Source organism: Alexandromys fortis, unplaced genomic scaffold (assembly GCF_014885135.2).
Source record: "Alexandromys fortis isolate MF-2015 unplaced genomic scaffold, M_Fortis_MF-2015_v1.1 scaffold_121, whole genome shotgun sequence".
Classification (NCBI taxonomy): domain Eukaryota; kingdom Metazoa; phylum Chordata; class Mammalia; order Rodentia; family Cricetidae; genus Alexandromys; species Alexandromys fortis.
This window is the reverse complement of record NW_026068037.1, coordinates 4,945,943-4,963,144: the sequence shown is the minus strand read 5'-3', so window position 1 is coordinate 4,963,144 and position 17,202 is coordinate 4,945,943. Positions and strand designations below refer to the sequence as shown.

The 17,202-nt window shown below is 41.6% G+C and overlaps 1 protein-coding gene across 2 annotated transcripts in view; it reads right to left on the bottom strand.

Annotated features, from left to right (window-relative positions):
* Rab5a (RAB5A, member RAS oncogene family) overlaps positions 1-16,724 on the bottom strand; it is a 33,369-nt gene extending 16,645 nt beyond the window's left edge. Inside the window, exons 1-3 of one of the 2 annotated variants that reach the window (XM_050165094.1) lie at positions 15,284-15,379; positions 13,082-13,143; positions 12,147-12,401 (exon numbers count right to left, since the gene is read on the bottom strand). In XM_050165094.1, the coding sequence (XP_050021051.1) occupies positions 12,147-12,309 (163 nt within the window). In that variant the 5' untranslated portion in view covers positions 12,310-12,401; positions 13,082-13,143; positions 15,284-15,379. Of the gene's footprint in view, positions 1-12,146; positions 12,402-13,081; positions 13,144-15,283; positions 15,380-16,576 lie in introns of those variants that run through there. The other variant, XM_050165095.1, reaches the window with a different exon arrangement.
* Positions 16,725-17,202: the final 478 nt, after the last annotated feature.

The following is a 17,202-nucleotide window of genomic DNA, read 5'->3' as shown; positions in this document are numbered from 1 at the left end:
TATGCTCTACTATGTTCATAGCAGCATTCTTTGTAATAGCCAGAACCTGGAAACAACCTAGATGCCCTTCAATTCAAGAATGGATGAAGAAAGCATGGAATATATACATATTAGAGTACTACTCAGCAGTAAAAAACAAGGACTTCTTGAAGTTTGCAGGCAAATGGATGGAAATAGAAAACACTATCCTGAGTGAGGTAAGCCAGACCCAAAAAGAGGAACATGGGATGTACTCACTCATAATTGGTTTCTAGCCATAAATAAAGGACATTGAGCCTATAGTTCAGGTTCTTAGAGAAGCTAAATAAGAAGGAGAACCCAAAGAAAAACATATAGGCATCCTCCTGAATATTAACCTTCATCAGGCGATGAAAGGAGACAGAGACAGAGACCCACATTGGAGCACCGGACTGAAATCTCAAGGTCCCAACCAGGAGCAGAAGGAGAGAGAGCACGAGCAAGGAACTCAGGACCGCGAGGGGTACACCCACACACTGAGACAATGGGGATGTTCTATAGGGAACTCACCAAGGCCAGCTGGCCTGGGTCTGAAAAAGCCTGGGTTAAAACCGGTCTCGCTGAACATAGAGGACAAGGAGGACTACTGAGACCTGAAGAACAATGGCAATGGGTTTTTGATCCTACTGCACATATTGGCTTTGTGGGAGCCTTGGCAGTTTGGATGCTCACCTTACTAGACCTGGATGGAGGTGGGTGGTCCTTGGACTTCCCACAGGGCAGAGAATCCTGATTGCTCTTTGGGCTGAGGAGGGAGGGGGACTTGATTGGGGGAGGGGGAGGGAAAGGGGAGGCGGCGGTGGGGAAGAGACAGAAATCTTTAATAAATAAATTAAAAAAAAATGACCACTTAATTTATTAGGTAGGTGAGAGATGGCTCAGCAGACAGAAAAAAAAATTCTGAGTTTCATTACTGGAACTCTCAAGGAAGGAGAAAATGTCATCCTTCTGATTACTATACCCACTGTGGTGCATGTTCACATGTATACAATAAAAGCAAAAAGGGTTAGAGAGATGGGTCAGTGTTTAAAAACACTGGCTTCTGTTCCAGAGGACTTGGCTTCAATTCCCAACACCCACATGGCAGTTCACGACTGTTTGTAACTCTAGTCCCAGGGTTTCTGATATCTTCAACACAAACATATGTTTAAGCAAAAAAACCCAAACCAAACAAAGAAACAAAACAAAAACAAATCAAAGCACATAATGACACTGGATTTTGATTCTACTCCATGTACTAGCTTTTTGTATCTAGTCTGTTTGGATGCACACCTTCCTAGACCTGGATGAGGGGGGAGGGCTTCCCACAGGGCAGGGCACCCTGACTGCTCTTAGGACTGAAGAGTGAGGGGGAGGGGGAGTGGGAGGGAAATGGGAGGATGTGGAAATTTTTTTTTCCCCCGAGACAGGGTTTCTCTGTGGTTTTGGAGCCTGTCCTGGAACTAGCTCTTGTAGACCAGGCTGGTCTCGAACTCACAGAGATCCACCTGCCTCTGCCTCCCAAGTGCTGGGATTAAAGGTGTGCGTTACCACCAATGTGGAAATTTTTAATAAATAAATAAATTAAAAAATTTAGAAAGACAATTATCTTCAAAATGTTAAAAATGCCAAGTACATACTAAAAATACTAAATACATTAAAAGAACTCAATAACTCAGTAAGAGTTTCTTTCAGAAGCAGTCTAAAATAAATAGCGTTTTCATCTAGACAAACTATGAAAAACACTGAAGTTCTTTCTTAAAAGAGAGCAACTAATCTATTCATAATCATGAAACTAGGAGATCACCCAATAGCAAGGTTCTTAGGAATTCTGACTCTGTGAATAATGCCCACATCACAATAATTTATTAATTAGTATTTTCTCTATAATAAAATTGTTATGCAAAATATTTTAAACAAAGAGATATCAGCTTAACTAATACAGGAGTTCCTGACTGGTGTTGAGTCAGCAGTTGTATAAAGGAACATTGCATAATAAGCAGATGAAACTTCCTGAAATGTGAAAGGGTTCCTTCCATGAACTGCAGGAAAAACACACCACTGTCCACTTAGTAGCCAACCGTGCTCACCTCTCCTTCTGTCACTCTTGTTATGTGCTCCCAAAGTTCCCTACATGATGTTTCACACTTCCTTCTTTTGGTGCTGGGGATTGAACACATGCTAGGCATATTCACATAGGCAGAGCATAAGCTCTACATCTGATCAACTGTCTTACTGACTTACCATTTTAGTTGTTTTGTTTAGAGATAGGGTCAATACAATTCTATTGTATTGCAGACTTGACTCAGCTCCTAAAAATTAGGCATTACAGGTATGAGCTAAACACTGGCTGAAACTGTAACTACTGAGTCTGGAAATACTCAATATAAAACGTAAGAAAAAGACACTGTACTCCACCGAGAGGGGGGAGAAAGCATTCAAACTGATGGCATCAAATGAATGCCAAAATCGAGTTAATCTCTTCTATAACTGCACCAATTAAACACAGAAGCAACAGAAAAACTACAGGAACTGATTCTACTCCACCCCAAGATGGTTATTTTTAATGCTCAGGATAGAACTCCTGGCTTCACTCATGGTTAGCCACTCTACCACTAAGCTACATCCCCAGGTATCCAAGGTAGGTATCAAATTCAACTAAAAATTACTTTTTATCAGAATTAACAAAAACAAAACAAAAATCCGTAATACTATTGGATTTAACTATACAAAAATCTGAGACTCCTAAGTTTTGAAACATCCAAATGCACAGGCAAATAAACTCAGAAAAATTCCTATGGTGAATGTGAAGTGAATTTTAGTGTGTAAAAAGCTCCTATAAACTGAGCATGGTGCCACCTGCCTGTAATCCAAGCACTTGGGAGGATGAGACAAGAGGACCTGAAGTTGAAGGTCAATTTCACCTACACAGGTAGACCCTTTCTCACATCAAAAGTCCCAAAATATGCTGGCAGTTGGTGTCTGGGGTCACCAACTGGTGACCTCAAAATATACTTCCGTTCCGCATACAGCACAAAGCTCAAACTGAACAAATAATCCAGCGATTAGAAGCACTAGCGGCTCTTACAGAAAACCCAGTCTGTATACTGTTCACCAAAACACAAAAGCAACTGAGATTATTAAAAACTGGATGACCCGGCCATGGTGGGACATCCTTTACTACCAGTATTCAGGAGGCAGAGGCAGGTGGACCTTCGTGAGTCTGGGACCATTCTGGTCTACACAGTGAGCTCCAGAGCACTCAAGGCTACATAGTGAATCCTGTTTCAAGAAAGAGAGATGGATGGACTAGACTGAAGAGTGGCTCCACAGTAGAGGCCTGGGTCTAATCTTTCATACTGCAAAGACGAAAAAAGAGAAAGAGAGGAATGAACCCATATGCTTATGACCTTGGCAGTTGAGAAGCAGAGACATGAGGGTCTCCCTTCCATAGCATGGCTTCCTGAGTGCTACAATGAAAATTATGTAAAAAGTTCTTTAAGGCAGTCAACTAGTTAGGGGACAAAAGCTAGTCATGTTATCGCTTGAAAATTACCATATGGGGGAAACCTGCGAATGCATGGATATGGTTTTAAAATTAGTCTTAGGCATTTAACATTTAGTGCCTTATACTTGATCTATCATCCCGACACTAGAAAGGCAGGAGGACTGCCTCAAGTCCAAAGTTAGCCAGGATTACACTGTGAGCCTTGTAGGTTATCTACCTCCCAACCCCTACTCCACGAGACAGGGTTTCTCTGTATAACAGCTCTAGCTCAGCTTGGTCGTAGAGCTCCACCTGCCTCTGCCTCCTGAGTGCTGGGATTAAAGGCATATGCCACCTTGCTCACCTGCTGAGCCTTTTCTTTTTAAAATTCAAAACCAAACCAAGTCAGCATTTCAACTTTCAGGTGTGTAATACTAATGAAGCAGAATAAAGGTATGCATAATCCAAAATAACGGGGTTGGAGAGATAGCTCAGTGCTTAAGGGCACTGTTAGTTCTTCCAGAGGACTGGGGTTCAACTCCTCCAGCCATGCAACAGCTTATAATGTCTAATTCAAGTTCCAGAGATCTAACACCCTTCTATGGTCCCCATAGGCACTATGTGAAGACATACATGCAGGCAAAGCACCCATGAACACCAAAAAAAGAAAAGAAAAAGAGATTGTTAAAACTTATTAACTAGGGGTCAGAGATGTAGCTCTGTTGCTAAAGTGCTTATCCAGCATGCACCAAGTCCTAGGTTCTATCCTTAGCACTAAAACAACCAACCAAATAAACAAATACAAAACAGGGCATAGTGGTACACACTTTTAATCCCAGTAGTGAGAGCTGGGGAGGGAAACAGAAACAGAAGTTCCAGATCACTCTAAAGTATAGAGTTCAAGGCCAACCTAGGCTACTATGTATGACCCTGTCCCAAAACTAAACCCAACCCAATCAGGCTGCATGTATGCGAGCACACAGGTATGCTAATGTTAAACCTGTGATACTAATGAGGCCAAATGAACTGTTTTCTTTCTCTGGTCCTTTCCTCACTCCTGAAACGACACCAACAGGAATTTTTGTTTTATACTACTTCATGAACTGATGCAGGTAAAAATGTTCATACTATTGCTCAGATAGTCTACTTTCTTTCCTCTCTCTCTTTTGCCTTTATAAAGCGTACTAAGAATATGCTTCATGCTTTTTAACTTTTAGGGTTGTTTCTTTCTAAATTAGGATCTTGGCTTTAATTATATTTCTCCTATTAGATGAAGCACCCAACTATCAATAGGTATTTACTAGGTACTGACTTTATGCCTGGTTTTGCACTTAATGTCACATCACAGTTCCAGAACCCAGACATCTTTATGGTCCTAAGCACAGCCCTTAAGCAAACCGGTGCTTTTAAGAGTAGAAATTCAACAGCAACCATGTGACTTGATCTAGTTTCCTCAGGGAATGTGTTATTGAATTCAGTCATGAGATGCAGCAGAAAATGCTACATGGGAGGCACAGACATTTCCTGTTTGGGTTTTGACTACTCTCCTCTCTGTAGCACTATTTATGCCTTACCCATCCCCCTTTTCTCTATCCCTTCTTCCCCCACTATATGCCAAGAACAACATAATCCCGTGACAACTGATGTCTCACTCACCATGCATTCATTTGGGCCCACAAAAAGGTACTAACAACAATCACAGGAATTAGTCACAATTTACTCATCTTGATTTCACATGTATTTTCAGTCAATTTTCTTTACATGAGAAGGGAAGAGAAAAAAAAAACAAAAGGGGGTAAGATAAGAAAAATAGCAAAGGGGAAAGAAAAGTAGAGAATCAAGAAAAAGTAGAAACAAAGATATAGACTTTGAAGGAACACTAGTAAATACCTTGATGTTAATTCCTAGTGGACCAGAGGGAGGGGGTAGTATTAATAAAGCAGAGATATTTTGAAATGTTGAATTAATGATCTTGCTTGTCACCTAATTAAGTATCTGTTGCCTATTATCACATTTCATAATATTTTGCTTCCTGGTCTGTTTATCTAGTAATACATTTTTTCCTTGTAGTAAAAAAAAAAAACAAAAACAAAACAAAAAACCCAAAAAAAACAACCCAAAAAAAACAAAACCAAAGTCAAGACTTAGTAGTGAACATACACCACAAAAAAATTTTAAGCGGTTTTAAAGTTAGGCTTAAACAGTTTACCTATATGTGGAAAAAGCCTACAAAGCACTTTAGCACTCATTTTGTTTTTCAGGACAGGGTTTCTCAGTAGCTACGGAGCCAGTTCTAGAACTCTATTGAACAGGGTAGCACTGTACACACAGAGATCCACCTGCCTCTGCCTCCCGAGTGCTGGGATTAAAGGCGTGCGCTACCACTGCCCCGCTTGCGCATACCTTTTATTACAAGTTGAGAATTTAACAAAAGAAAAAAAAAGTTATGAGGTTGGGAGCTGTTTAAGAGCCTCTGTAGAGGACCTATATTGGTTCACAGCACCCACATGCAGTTCACAATCACTAGTAACCGCAGTTGGAGGGTATCCAATGCCCTCCTCCTTCCGTTCTCCTCCAGCACCAGGCATGCAGGTGGATATACACATTCAAGCAAACAAAATACTCATACATATTTTTAAAATCTTGAAAAATAAACAAAACCAGGGTTTTGCTATGTAACTAACTATGGCTGGCCTACAAGGGAGACCAGATTGGCCCTGAATTTGGCAATAATCCACCTGTTTGTGGCTCTTGAATGGTAGGATTACACTACCACACTCAGCAGAGACAGGGAAGAAAGCACAAATAAGGAAGGTGGGTGGTGGCACACACCCCTATAATGTCAGTACTTGGGAGGCTGGGATGTGAGGATGTTTTGAGTTCTGGTCCAAAACAACAACAAATTAACCCCCAAAATCTATCCAATTAACAGGAATTAAGTCTAGATACCCATAGAAACTAGCAATGTTCTAAGGGAGAAAACTTTTGAAAAAGTTAGGAACCCTTGTAACCATATGTAAGGATCACATTACAAACATATGAAGATGACATCTACTACTGGATTGTAACCTGAAACTGCAAACAGAAAAGCAGGGTAACACTGGAGCTGGGGACATAGCTCACTCAGTAGCAAAGTGCTTTGCGTAACTTATAAACACTATGTTAGGTTTGGTCCCTAGCACTGTGAAGGTGTGTGTGTGTTTGTGCTCGTGCGTGAGAGTGTAAAGGTAGCTAAGAAAAAAAACAAGAAACCACAAAAATGAGATGGCAAGACAGTAAAGAAAGTACGATAAAAAAAAAAAAAAACACTGATAAATTTTAGCATTTAACAAAGAAGATGGAACAGTCATAGACCATTCTAAAGAAAACTAAGAAAGTTCTTCTGCTAAGACTTCACAGTGAAGACTGTCTGTGCCACGAGGCCTACCAGCAATGGTGTTACATTACATTTTTCTTATACCATGACTGGCACTGTAACTTGAGCTCTATCTTCCTTCCTGGTACTTTCATAACACTCACGCTTCAACTCAGCTCTTTTAAGGGAAAACCTAGGCTGAAATAAACGTAAAAAGCCAGCTTGCTACAACTGAGTCCAAATTCCAAGGACCCACATGGTGGAAGGAGAACAACTCCTGCAAATCATTCTCTAATCCCAACATATGCAACCATAATTTGTAAAATAATGTACAGCTGTAAGAATTGCAAAATGGAGATGAGCAGGAAAAGAGTGGCCCTGGAGGACCCACTGGAAACTTACCATTATCTTACTCCCTCCTGTTTCTTAAGAAAGGGTGTCATTATGCAGTCTTGGCTGGCCTGGAGATGAGTCTGTCTCTGCCTCCAGAGTGCTGGGATTAAAGGCATATGCCACTGCACCCAGCCTTCTTACCTCCTTTTTCTAAAACAAAGCTTTTGAAAATACCTTCACATTATTTTCTTTAACTGATACATAAAAGAGGAGTAACTTCCAATTATTCAATTACACAGCACAATGCTTTTTATGTGTACTGATTTTCTAGTCTCAACTTCTTGCAAAAAACAAAACAAAAACAACAAAAGATGCACGTGCACACTTATATAACAATGGTTGCACAGAAGGACCTGCTCTGAGTCAATCGCAAAAACCTTACACAAACTATTTACGTTACTGCCGTGCTTCCCTCAACTATTAATGTTTTTATACAACCATGCTAATGTACTGACGAAACCTGGAAATATGTAGTCTAAATTAAATCCCATGAGTGCACATGGGATGAGTGGGGTACCCTGTCTCAATAAATCGTTTCTGTAAAGTAATATCTTTCTGAAACTTAAAAATTAGATACAAATGCAATTAAGTTCCCAAATATACTCCTGTTATTTTATTTTTTCAAACATAACCTCCATCCCAGTGCTCTGTCATTTCAGTAGTAGGAGTTGAAGCAAGAGAATTGTGATATGAAGACCAGCCTGGATTATACAGCAAGACTGTCTTAAAAAATAAAGGGAAGGAGGGAGAGGCAGAGAGAGGTTTGTAAAATACCGGGATTATCTTTAAAGTCCAATATATGACCAGATCTAAAAAACCAAACAAACAAACAAAACAAAAACAACAAAAAAAAACCTCAGTTACTTTGGAGGAAGATTCAAAATTCAAGTCCTGCTCTGAGACAGTGAGTTGAAAGACAGCTAGAACAATTGAAGGAGACCCTGTCTCAGAATGAAAATGAGGAGAAAAAACACTGTCTGGGTTTTAACTCAGTGACAGAGCACTTGTTCAGTTCTCACCACTCCTTAGTGGTAAGGCTCTAGGCTCAATCCTTAATGTTAACAATACAAAAAGAAAAAAAGTCCAGTATGCAATACCAATAAAAATCTCTTCTTGAGCCAGGCAGTGGTGGCATATACCTTTAATCCTAGTGCTTGGGAAGCAGAGGCTACCGGATCTCTATGAGTTCAAGGCCAGCCTGGTCTAAAAGGTGATTTCCAGGATAGTTAGAGCTGTAACACAGACACCCTGTCTTGAAAAATCAAAATCTCTTCTTGATGGATTAGCTATTAAATAGCTCGACTTTATGCTTACATCAAGCTAGTTGATAACTTAAAAACAAAAACCTGTGCCAGCAAAATGGTTGTGGGTGTTTGCCATACATACAAGCCTGATGACTGGAGTTCCATCCCTAGAATACACAGTAAAAGAAAGGAGCTGATTCCCCAAATTAGTCCTCTCCAACACAGAGCACCCACACTGACACATACAAAAAAAAAAAAAAAAAAAAAAAGCATAAACTTCTCAAACTGAGCCAAGAATGTAGCTTAGGTGACCTCATCTCAAAAACATACCAATCACAAAAAGTTTCTTGAATTATTACTTCCTTTTTATAGAGACATGACCTCATACCTACTACATATTTGAAGCTGGTGTTGAACTTGTCCTCTCTGCCAACTCCCAAGTGCTTGGATTATAGGTATGAACCATTATATTCAGCTAAAACAGGTAGTAGATCGCAAGTGATTTCAAGTAGAACAGTGTTTGGAGATAGGTAATGAATTTCAGACAACCTACTATGCCTAATATACAACACAACAGTCAAGTGAACAAAGACAGTTCACTAGCTCAGAGCTCCTTAGTCAATTTAGGCAGCTTTGAATACTTTAACAGCACCACCCTAACCCTAACAAAATTGAGACAGGGAAAAAATTAACAATCATGATTCATAATGATTCTTTGCATTAAATAATCTTGACCATACTAGGTGTGTATATGCATGTGACCATCTTTTGGGGTACAGGGGAGGGGGGGAGTACTGAAACTAAGACCTTATGAATGCTAGGCTATATAGCCCCATATTTTTTTTTTTTTTTTTTTGATACAGGGTCTTAATATGTAACCCTGGCTATCCTGGAATTCACTATGTAGACCAATCTGGTCCCAAACTCAGATATGCCTGCATCTGCTTCCCAACTGCAGGAATTAAAAGTGTGCACCATCATAAGCAATTTAAACAAACACCTGGGGTTGGAGATGTAGCACATCGGTGGAGCCTAGAAGGCATGAGGTTCTACGTTCAATCTCTAGTACTGTAAGCAAAATAAAACATCAATAAGGTGTTCTTTAGAAACCCTTATCCAATTCAATACTCTCATTTATAAAATGTGTAAACAGGGCCCATGTATTTATAAAGGACATAGAATTACAATCAATCCTACTCAATATTTCAATTATACAGAGTGAGGACTGATAATACAATTACTGAAACATCAACTCCTTAGTTCCTAAGTGCACAAACTAGTATGAAAATTCAAATTTTTACCAACATCTAATACAACCTACACAGATATAAATGTCCTAAGAGAAAACACTACTATTCATAAAGATAATATCCTTTCACTTAAAACCAATGGACACTGTACACTAACTTTATCTTTGTAGTAAAAAGCACAAGAAATTATTTGTGATGGCTCATACCTATGGTCTCAGCACTCACGGAAGCTGAGACAGGAAGATCATTGCAAGTCAAAAGCTGCCTGGGCTACAGATAGACAGCATCTCAAAGTCTAAATAAGAAACCAAACAGCAACAACAAAAACCTAAAAACAGTAAAAAAAAAGCATCTTTTTTCAGAAAGCAAAACAATAGAATAAATCAGGTCCAGCTCTCAAGAGGACCTGGAACTCACGGCCAGTCTGACCTACCCTTGTTTCAGATAATAACCCCATTTCCCACACTGGTATCTTTTACCATTTTCTTAAAAAGTAGCTTTAACAAAAACTAGGATATGGTACTGGTACACACTATCGTCTCAGTTTGAGTTCCTGTCCTGACTTCCTTTAGCGATGAAAAGAAATATGTAAGCCAAATAAGCCCTTTCCTTCCCAACTTTTTGATCTTGATATTTCACTGAGGGAATTGAAACCCTAACTAAGATGGTCTCAGTATGCAGCAGTGGCTTGCTTTCTGGTGGCTGGGATTTAAAGGTGTGTGACTACACGCCACACTCACATTGTTAATGGTATTTTGACACAACGTCTCATGCAAAGCTGGCTAGCGTCAGACTCATAGCCTATGAAAGTCTGAACTTCAATTCTCTTGCTTTCACCTCCCAATTCAGAGGGATGCACCTGCCCCTGCCTTTTCACGCTAGGATTAAAGGGATGCACCACCATGCCTAGCAACTATACATTTTAGTAAGACACTTTATTGTCTAAGTCAGTTGGTCTTAACCTTCCTATTCCTAATGCTATGATCCTCATGTTGTGGTGACCCCTACCCACCAAAAAATTATTTTGTTACCACTTCATAACTGTAATTTTGCTACTATTATGAATTTCAATGAAACTATCATATATCTGACCCTTCTGAAAGGATCATTTGACCCCTGATGGGGTTTTGACCTATAGGTTGAGAACCATTAGCCTAAGTAAAGAAAGTCTGGGCTTAAAGTTCTTACCTCTGTAAGAGAAACCAGTACTCCTAACTGCTTAGCCATCTCTGCAGGCCCTACTTAAACAAAACTTTAATATCCTAAATCAACTACTAAGCAGCTATCACCCAAAATATTATTATATAACATATCAACAATGCTAGAAATGACTCAGCAAAAAAGCTAGATTGGTGTTTAAATGCACTTATTAAGTATTTATTCTCCTGTCACTTAAGACATTAATTAAGACATCTGTTTTCATTTCAGGCAAGGCACTGTTATTTCTGTTTCACGTAAGAGGAAAATAAACATGTGACTTCCCTAACCTAACAAAAGTAGTATTTGCTAGAGGAAGGATTTAAGATAAAAACATTGTGTTAAAAATGACTCAGGCTTAGAGACACACGTACCTTAGTTGGTAGTATGCTTTTTCTATCACACATAAAATCCCCACAACCACAAACATAGGGTACAGTGGCCTACCTGTAATCTCTACATTCAGGAGATAGGCAAACATTTAAGGTCCTCTACAACTACCTAGTTCAGTTCTAGGCCAGCCTAGGATACATGAAACCTATTTTACAAATGCCCCCCTGCCCCAGCCCACCCCTAAAAAAAAAAAAAAAGCCTATGAAATAAAGTCTTGTTAGGTTTGAGACCCTATCTCACAAACAAAACAGGTGAGGCACAGTGACTAGACCTGAAACTCTAGCACTTGTTGGCTAAAGCAAATAGGATCACTAAGAGTTCATGGGCAGTATGAGAACCAAGGCAAGACCTTGTCTTGAAAAGAAGACTTTCCTACTTAAATAAACAAGATGTTTCAATTTTGTGTTTTGCTTTCCTTTTCTGAGATAGGCTCTCACTATGTCACAGCCACTGGTTTGAAACTCACAATCCTCCCTCTTCAGGTTCTGGAATGCTGGAATGCTAAGCTTGTGCCAACCACCCCATCTAGCTTGTTTTAAGTTTTTCCACATTAAATATTGTTTAAGCCCCCAAACCATGCTGGCCTGGTAGTGTACACCTGTAATCCAAATAATGAGGAGGCAGAAGAGTAAGTTTATAAAAATTTCAGATAGCTTAGGGTACAATACCTTGTTTACAAATAAAATAAAACACCAAATTAAAGTATATTTTAAAGTCCAAGTTCTGCTGAAAGTTTTTTCTTCCCTGCATGATCTAATTAGTTATTCAAAATCACATTTAGAACAAACATTTATTAATGTAAATGATTAAAAGGAAAAGAAGAATCTCACCCCCAATGGTACTCTCTTGAAATTCATGAAATTGGCCCTTCACAAAGCGAAGCACCAGGCTTGATTTGCCAACAGCAGACTCTCCTAGAAGTACCAGTTTGAACTGGCATATTTTATTCCCAGTATTTGGCCCATTGGGTCTTGTTGCTCCTCGATTAGCCATGTCCAAATTTGAAAGAAGTCCCTAATTTCAGATTTCTAAATGAACTTCCAGGATGCAAGGTATCAATTTTGTTTTCTTTCTGGAGAAAATACCTGTGGAGATACAAATAACAATTAAATAAGCAAATCAAAACTAAGTAAATCAGTTATTAGTCACTTTTAGTCAGTTTAATACAAGAGTACTGAAATGACCAAGTAGACAGCCAGTGTCATTTAGTTTCATCACTTTTCAAGGGAAATAGTGTCATACGATTTGAGCCTAAAATCACCTCAAATTAACCTTCAAAAGAAGGGTGAAAAGTCTAAAGAAAAAGAGGAGAGCTGGACAGTGATGGCTCATGACTTTAATTCCAGCACTTGGGAGGCAAGGCAGAGGTGGGTGGATCTCAGTGAGTTTGAGGCCAGCCTAGTCTACAGAGTAAGTTCTAGGACAGCTAGGACTGTTCCACAGAGAAACCCTATCTTGGGGGAGTCGAAGAAACGAGAACGCTTGGAAGAAGAGAAAGTAATAGAATTTATATATCTGTATGTCATGAAAGCAGAAAGGAGACAATCTATAGAGAGGAAGGGTATGAGAGAGAACAGGGAAGAATGACACAAATGAAAACATTACCTGTAACCCACCTCTTTGTACGTTAACAACAACTTAATAAAAAAAAAAAGAGGCCAGTGGGGTGTAGTAGCAATGTCAATTCCAACCTTGGGAAGGCTGAAGCAGGAGCTCAAAGCCACAGACAACATGTAAGACCTGACTGCAAAGCAAAACAACTAACCTTCAGCAATTTGACTTTGGGGTTGAAGACTAGTAGAGTGCTTGCCCAACAAGTAGAAGGCTCTAGGTCCAAAACAAACAAATAAAAATTAAAAAAGACTTGACTTTTATGCTAATTAGTATTTTAAATACTTAATACATCCACTGAACAGTATCAAGTACTCTTATAAATGAGGAAACAGGTACTGAAAGGTTAAGTAACTCCATTGAGGTTACAGAGCAATTTGAGAGGTCAATAAGAATCAGGGCTTTGGGCGCTGAGAGGTGGCAGTTTAGTCTGAGCACTGCTATTCTAGGCGACAGGACCTCAGCTTGTAGGGTGATTCACAACCACCTGTAATACCAGTTCTGGGAGATCTGACATCCTCCTCTGCCCTTCTTGGGCACTAGCATTCACATGCACACGCCAACAGACATATTAACTAAAACAACAAAAATCTTTAAAAATGAAGAAAAAATCAGGTTCTAATGTCATACTATTTGGATTAAATTGATTTTGCAGAAAATTATGCTAGTAAATGGAAAGCTTTTAGAAAATCATCGAATTTAATATTTGAAGGCCTCCATTAAGTGATATATTTTTCACTTAATTGTAATTCCCAAACACCAAGTATTTTTTAACTCCCAAGTTTATGTGCCTGACTGATAAGGATTTCTCTATCTGGTAAGATTAGGCATGAGTTATTTCCTTACAGCAATTTTGGAGGGTAGTTTTTAGGCTAACAATATATGTATTATCTGTTTAACATTGCATTTGGAAAAAGCCTGAGTGACAGTCTCCTCCCCTCCTCTTTAGAGAAAGTAGCACAGGATGGTGATCTTCCCACTTCAAGTTCTTAAGATCTGCACCAAGACACCCAGTTTGTTTTGAATCTTGGTAGAACTGGCAAATATTTAAAACAACCTTTTCAGTTCACTTACAAGTCAACTTTGATAGTTTAGTCGAAACTTTTTTTTATCAATATATGGAACCTAGATGGGGCAACCCCAGTACCCAGGAACCTGGAGGAAGAGGGGCTGTGAAGTGTTCTTGAGGCTAGCCTGGGCTACATAAAGTCCTTGTTCCAGAAAAAGGGAGAAAAAAAAAAAATCACTGAGTAAGGCACTTGCAGTACAAGCACGGGTTTGGATTCTGGGAACCATGTACGGTGAAAAGGTGAGGACCAAGACCTGAGATTGTCCATTTGATCTCCACACAAATGTTCACCTTCACACAGGTATACATACACATACATCCAAACTAAAATAAACGTAACTTATAAGCTTATTAACAACAAAACTCAGCAAGGATTCCCCCCCCCCAAATTCTCTGCCCCAAAGCAGCTACATTTAATTTATACTTCAGGTAAGAAATTTGTACTCCCCATAAAATTTGAGTTGTTACATGGAACACTCTTGATAATGGCATATCTACCAATAAATACTGACACATTTATAGATGAAAAGATATTTAAGCTGCTTCTAACCAAGAGAACACAAAACTACCATTCCAGCCTGGCATGATGGAGCTTGCCTGTGGTCCTAGCACTTGGGAAGCTGAGATAAAAACATGTCCACCAGAGATATCAAAGCCTTGTCCCCCCTCCCCCCCAAATAGATGTGGTTGTTGGCCAGGGGTGGTGTACTACTTTAATCCCAGCATTGGGCAGGCATATCTCTGAGTTTGAGGTCCCTCTGGCCTATAGAGCAAGTTCTAAGACAGTTAAGCCACAGAGGAAAACCCCGTCTCGAACCCCACCCTCCAAAGACTTGGCAGTTCAAGATTGTTAGTGCCATCACTCTGGGTCCAGAGGAAGATGGACGAATCTCTGCTGAGTTTCAGGTCAGCCTGGTCTACATGCATGTTTCAAGCCATCCAGAGCTACACAGCGAGAGCTTGTCTCAAAATAAATAAATATAGCTCCCATTTCTTCTAACCCACAAAACCAAATTTTAAAGTCTAAACCTGGCTATGCCAATTTCTGCCAGAGCAAAGTTTTACTTTCCAAATCTTGATATCCATTATATTCTACCATTGCATAGTTACTGTAAAATTAAGACAACAGATGTAGTTTGTAATACAGTGCCTTCTAAGTACACGGTGTTTGAAATCGGCAATTTAAATGGCTTCTTGATGAGATAATGATGTAGATCAATAGACTGTCATGCACCAACACATGTCCAGATACATTTTCAGCTTAAATATTTCCCAATAGTTCCTTACCTACAAAACAATAAATACAGGGCAAAACTTGTTCCGAATGTCCTTGCTGCTTCCAAATTTTCAGGGCAACATCAGATTCTCACAGAAAAACTGAACAAAAATTCGTATTTAGTTTTGCTTTGTGAAGTATTCCCTCCCCTCCCCACCCCGTCTTTTTTGAGACACAGTCTTGTAGCCTAGGCAAGCACAGGGGCAAGTTAGGGATAGCCTGGAACTCCGGATCCTCCTACCTCAGCTTCCAGAATGCTGGGATGACAGGTGGGTGCCTCCATATTCAGCGCCTTTTAAAGTTCAAAGCTACTGAATCTTTACTTCCAAAGACCTCAAACAGGAAATAAGCCAAATTATAAACATACACACATTGACCACGGTATCAATGCTAAAAATTAAGCGCAAGGGCTGGGAGTAGCTCACGGGAGCTCCTCCTGAGCACACAGTTTGAGTTCAACCCCCGGCAACACACACACACACACACCACGGCGCGCTACTTACAACCCTTTGTACTTATTACTTGTACTTCTTATCCGGCAGCACAAACCTCTTCCATATTATGCATATTAAATCTCGAAAAATAGTAATTATTTTATGCAGTTCTTATCTTCTACTTAAAAAAAAATTACCGAGTCCTTAAATTGTGCCGGGTACTGTTGTGCGTACTTTGCTCACAACCCTACGGGTTCACATTTTAGGTTAAGAATGATCTGAGCAGTCCTGATTATCCCGAGAGACGTACACAGAGATAGGGATTTTGTTGTTTGGTTAGTTAGCTTCAAGGCAACTGATTCAGCACTTTGAATCCACTTCAGTAAAGCAAAACTAAACATGCAAAGTGCGACAGTCAGAGCTTTAAACTTCTCAAAGTGTCAGGATGTTAACCTGCTTGCAGGGAACCCCGCGGCCTCGGTTCACCGCCTCCCACGGAAGAGACAGGAGGATCCCACCATTCGCACAGCTCGACCAAGCCAGTAAGAGGTAGGCGGAGCTCCCCAACCCCACCTGCTGTAGGCCTGGATTCCGGGAGCACCCGAGAACCAAGTCGGGGTGCCGGGCCCAGCAGCCCGGCCGGGCCCAGGGTCCGTGCTCCTAAGCCACCCACTCAACCCCGCCGCGGCCCGGCCAGGAGGGAGACCCCGGGACCGGGCCGGACACCGCCGCGGCCGACGGCGCCATCTTGGGAGAGGGTGCCACCGCCTCTCCCTCGGCGGGTGTCCGCATCCCGGGCTCGGAGCCGCCGGCAGGATGAGTCTGGAGCTGAGGCCCCGCAGTGGCCGGGCGACCCCGACGGCGGCTCACCTGGGGCGCGGCTCCCGGCAGCGAGGCCACGCACGGCGCGGAGGTCGGAGGCGCCGCAGCGGCAGCCGCGTCGCCCGCTCGCTGCTTCTCACACTGGCCGGCGCGGGGTGGGCGCCCTGAGTCGCCCCTGCCGGGCCGCGTCTCCGCCTCTCCGCTCCGCCTCCGTCGGTCCTCCTCCTCCGCCGTCGCCGCGCTCGAGTTCCGACTTCTTCCTCCTCCTCCCTCCGTCTCCTCCCCTCGCCGCCGAGCTCCTTCCCGAACCAAAACACAAACACTCAGGTCCAGCGAAGAAACCACTTCCGCCGGCTCCGCCACGTAGCCGCACGCAGCAAAGTACGCCGTGTGGTCACTTCCGCCGTCGCTGCACCAGAGGCCCCGCGGAGGCCTCCCAGGGGGCGGGGCCTGCGACACGTGACTCGCCAGCCCGACCTCGCCTCCGCCCTCTGCTCGCAGGCTGGAGCGCGGGTCCGGCCCTCTAAGGCTGCCTTTAGCGGAGCAGACGACCTCTTTTGGCTCCCCCGGGTCGGAGCGGCTGGACGGAAGGGGCGGGGCTTGCGTCACGTGGCCTCGCCCGCAGTCCCTGCCCGACCTGCTCAGAGCCCAGCTCAGCCTTATCTACCAGCCCC